Below are 4,638 nucleotides of genomic sequence, written 5' to 3'. Positions count from 1 at the left end.
AGTTGACCCATAAATTAACAAAGTCTTTCAAATTTTCTTTATATAGAATCTACCCTTTTCTATTCGCAATTTCTTTTTATTTTCATATTTTTGATCTGAGAACATTTTCCACAAATCAAATACTAATTCCTACACAAATACTCCCTCCGTCCCACAAAGATTGTCCCATTTTTCCATTTTCGTTCATCCCACAAAATTTGTCTCATTTCACTTTTTACCATTTTTGGTAGTGGACCTCATATTTCACTAACTCATTCTTACTCACATTTTATTATAAAACTAATATATAATGGACCGCATATTCCACTAACTGATTCATACTCACACTTTATCATAAAACTAATATATAAAAGTTGGACACACATTCCATTAACTTTTTCAACTCACTTTTCATTACATTTCTTAAAACATGTGTCCAGTCAAAGTGATACAATCTTTGTGGGATGAGGGAGTAATCTATTTTATTTATTATATTATAAAAACTTTCTTACTATTTTTCACTTTTTTCTCATATATCTATCTTTTCTCTTTCCTTCATACTTTATCAATTATTTATTAAATTAATATTATCTACAAATTAGACTATTTTGGTGGGTAGTTAAGGTAATACTCCCTACGTTCCCTCATAGTTGATGTAGAACTTTTCGACACATAGTTTAAGAATTGGACGTTGAGTGTGTTAAATGTATAGATAGAAAAGTAAGAAAGATAATAAAGTAAGATAGAGTAAAGTAATAGTAAGAAAAAGTGTTACTACTATATATGGAAAGTGACTCAACTATGAGGAAATTTCCCGAAATGGAAAAATGACTCAACTATGAGGAAACGGATGGAGTACTATATTTTAAAAAAACGAAATCCAAACTATGTAAATAGAGCTGAACCAAAAAACTGAAATTTCATAAATATATCATAAAGACCCGGAAAAAATGAAATTTAAAAACTGTACTATCAACTAATTAACATATCTTAACCATTACAATTTTTATAAAATTTAAATATCATGATATATATAATTCAACACAATTAGAATTTGTTCAAGTAGTACTCCAATGAAAAATTAAATTAAATTCAACACAATCATGATATATAGGAGTATAATATTAAAATTAAATCCATTTTTATGGGTTTTGTATATTCAACTAAAATGAACCGATAGTTCAAATTTAAACAGTATCAAAATCCAATGAAAAACTGAATTAAATTCTAAATTTTAATTTAGTTCGGATCAAAAAATTAATTTTCATAGTATAGTTTTACTTACCCCTAATCCAGGACGGTAATTCCAATGACTTTTTTTGGCATAAAATTTAAGAAAATAATATATAAAGAATTAAGTGAATGGCGAATAAAGTAAAAAAGAAAGAATAAAGTGAGAGAAAATAATTACGTTATAGTTTGTCAAAAAAATAAATGACTCACTAAGTCACTATGGAAACAGAATACAAGTCGCATATGATTGGACAGGCAGAGTACTACTCCCTCGGTCACCGAAGATGACTCACTTTCCCTTTTTATTTATCCCAACCAAGATAACTCACTAAAATAGAAACACATTTATACATAATTTATTTCCTCTCTTTTACTTTATTCTATCTATTAAACACACAAAATAAAGTTATATAAAATCATTGACACCCAAGGTAGGGGTCATCTTCCTTGAGACAAAGGAAATATATTAGATTTAAAATTCAATACTTTTGAATTGCAGTTTGGATTTTCTTGAAACTGATATTCACACACATAAAAAAGAGACTACATAATCATACAAAGAATATTGAATAAAAGAATGATGCCTTCATAACATACATATAGCACTCAACCAATAAGTGATTTCCTCAGCAGCATGTGACCAGACTCGTCCCTCTCAAACAGACGCTCGATCAGCTCGTCCCAGCTCTCCCGACTCTTGCTTTGGGAAGATGACCCTGTCGAACTATCTCCTAACGATTGCTGCGAATCCACATCCTCCCTTTCATCAAAGGTTCCGTATTGAGACGGTGAAAAGGCATGTGGAACAGCTAAAGTAACAGCTCTGCGTAGAGCAGACCGGTACTCATCACCATGATCCTTGGCTAACGACTCCCGTCTCTCCATTCTTTGACGCGCTGGAATCTCCAATGCATCATCTTTCTCTTGCAATAACTGTATTTTGTAAAATACCCAAGTTTGAAATAAGGATTAATGAAAATATTGAATTCTTGCACCAAGCTGCAAAGCATCTTTTAAGACAGCATAGAACCATTGTATTGAAGATGATAGACATACTTCCAGAGCCCTTTCAGCTTCTCTCTCTATCCAAATGATAGCATGATCGGAGGTGGCATTACAGGACAGAACTATATGCTCGAATCTTCCATCCACGGGCACTGCTGTCTTCACAACTGGAGGAAATCTTCCACACCTGTATCCATAAAAGGACATTTTGTGATTGTGAGATGATCAGACATCGATCATCGATCAGCTCAAACTTATTAACAAAACACCAGGACAAGTATTTGCATTTAAGAATATCCAAAAGTATCAAATTTCAAACATTTAAGGTTAGTACAAATAAGTATGTGGTGATATTATTTTGATGATATAGATAATAGTTGTAGGATATAAGTATCCGCCATTAACCTGAAAGGTTTTCTCTCAACAATGTGATAGAGGCGACCCGGTGCATACAACCTTCTTGGATCTTTTAGCATCTTGTCCTCGGGTATGCATGTATCTCCCAAGCATCTTAGGCACAACAAGCACGGTAAACTGTCCCGATGGATAATATGTGAATTTTCATTTTTATTTTTTTATCTCGGAAGAAGAAGATTATAATAGATATGATAATTCCTTTTTACCAGAAAAGCGACTTGAATATATCTTCCAGTGGAGTGGCTGTCCGAGGCAAAAAATCATCCTGTTTCAATAAAGGTAAGTTTAATTTAAATCTGGCATATTCACCTGCACACCTCATTTCAACATGTATGTACACCCAGCAAAACATATGCTTCAATAGATTCCACTTCCAAGTAAAGAAACAAGGTCAGGCTCAGCTCAGAGTAAGTATTAGATTCTTCAAGCCTTCAGAGAAGAAAAGTTTACAAATAAAATAATCAACACCAGATGTGAATATGAAGATCAAATCAAGCAGGTCGTATAAATTTCTTTTCTTTCACTCTCAAACAAATTATAAATCCATCAAAGATATCTGGTGCAGAAGACTAATAATATTCAGGTTGATATAAAGTTGCAGTAGTGTTCAAGATTTAAGAACAACTCATGTCAAGTCATTATATGTACATAATATTCACCTATGAATACCAAAAGTTCACAAACAAAAGTGTAAAATAAGTTAGCAGATGCACTATATGCCTGCAGCTGGACGAAGAGACTCCACAGGGAGCTCTTACCATTATCAAATATCGACACTCCAACTATAATGGCGGCACAAATCAAAACCTCATTTCCATTGTGTATAACTATATTTAGCATCACAAAACAACAAATATGTTCATGCTACAATCTTATACATTCAGAAAATCCAATTGCTAAAAAAATGAAATGCTTCTACTGGCTCTCTACCAAGCTATAAAAATCACACTGTAACCAAACTACAATAGGCACAAACAAAGTGTGTACCGACTTGCCTGAAGAACAACAGAGTTAATAACATCAGCATATCTGACAGCCAAATTAAGCGACATACATCTAGCCGGTGCAATCGCATAGCACCTGACCCTCGATCTCTCCACACCCCCAAACCTATGGCGATTCTGCACCACCACCACAGTCAGCAGCGCCGCCACACCAGACCCTAGCGAATGCCCCGTGAATGTCAGCGTATAACTCGGATACCTCTCCAGAAGATCCCTTAAAACATCACACTCAGCATTCAGAACACAGCCAGCCGCCTTGAGCAGCCCATTGTGCACATACCCTCCATCAAATTTCCTCTTCCCCAGCTTATTATCCATCAAAACCGCATAATCACTTTCCTTAGCTAGATTAAGCCCTCTTACAGCAAGAACTATATCAGAGTGATGATGATCAAGGTATATCAAATAGGGAGGCGCTTGGCCGCGCGTATCGTCGTAATTCTTCCTGACAACTATGCAATCGGGGTCGATTCCGTAGCCCCTCGGCGGCTCCCAGAGGGGGCGGCGGAGATCATCCTCGTAGACGGCGAGAATGTAACGGCAGAGCCTTGGAACGGGCTCGAACTCTTCGGGAGTAGCGAGGCCCCATGACTCGCTGTCGTGGCCAGCGGTGTACAAACACCGCTTCCAAGCCCATCTCGCGCATCCTATGCAGTATACGCACTCGAGAAGAGGCAAGCCGCAGATAATCGACATCGCATCACTAGCATTTCAAATAGGAAATGGCGTGGGTAAAGGTGTGAACTTGATCGATGATTTGAAGTTGCTGCAGTTGGACTGAAACTGAGCGAAATGAAAAGGGGAAATGGAAGATTGGGTTTTGTCTTTTTGGGAAGTGGCGGAATTGAAGGGGATGGGTCGGAATTGGTGATATGGGTGTGGATAAAGTAATCAACAAGCGAAAACTCTTTACGCTATTCTTTTACCTTGAATGAGCAAAATTATGGAATTCGTTTGACTGGTTTGAGAGAGAGATGAAATCCACAAGCGAAACTCTCCT

At 36.1% G+C, this 4,638-nt stretch overlaps 1 protein-coding gene across 1 annotated transcript; it reads right to left on the bottom strand.

The window, feature by feature from the left end:
- Positions 1-1,676: 1,676 nt before the first annotated feature.
- On the bottom strand, positions 1,677-4,638 carry LOC121749019. Its single transcript, XM_042143631.1, has 5 exons — positions 3,630-4,638; positions 2,841-2,899; positions 2,623-2,751; positions 2,269-2,404; positions 1,677-2,145 (listed from the first exon to the last, which is right to left on the bottom strand). Exons 1-5 carry the CDS (start codon positions 4,332-4,334, stop codon positions 1,819-1,821), a joined length of 1,356 nt encoding a protein of 451 aa, XP_041999565.1. The 5' UTR covers positions 4,335-4,638; the 3' UTR covers positions 1,677-1,818.

This window comes from Salvia splendens, chromosome 9 (assembly GCF_004379255.2).
Source record: "Salvia splendens isolate huo1 chromosome 9, SspV2, whole genome shotgun sequence".
Lineage (NCBI taxonomy): Eukaryota > Viridiplantae > Streptophyta > Magnoliopsida > Lamiales > Lamiaceae > Salvia > Salvia splendens.
This window is presented reverse-complemented; position numbering and strand designations above follow the sequence as displayed.

What these genes read in the sequence shown, in the direction of transcription:
- LOC121749019 (XM_042143631.1), bottom strand. Translation starts at nt 4,334, where the DNA reads ATGTCGATTATCTGCGGCTTGCCTCTTCTCGAGTGCGTATACTGCATA. An exon ending in ATATTCAAGTCGCTTTTCTG is followed by an intron (nt 2,752 to 2,840) that starts GTAAAAAGGAAT and finishes CCATCGGGACAG; the next exon opens with TTTACCGTGCTTGTTGTGCC. An exon ending in AAGCTGAAAGGGCTCTGGAA is followed by an intron (nt 2,146 to 2,268) that starts GTATGTCTATCA and finishes TACAAAATACAG; the next exon opens with TTATTGCAAGAGAAAGATGA.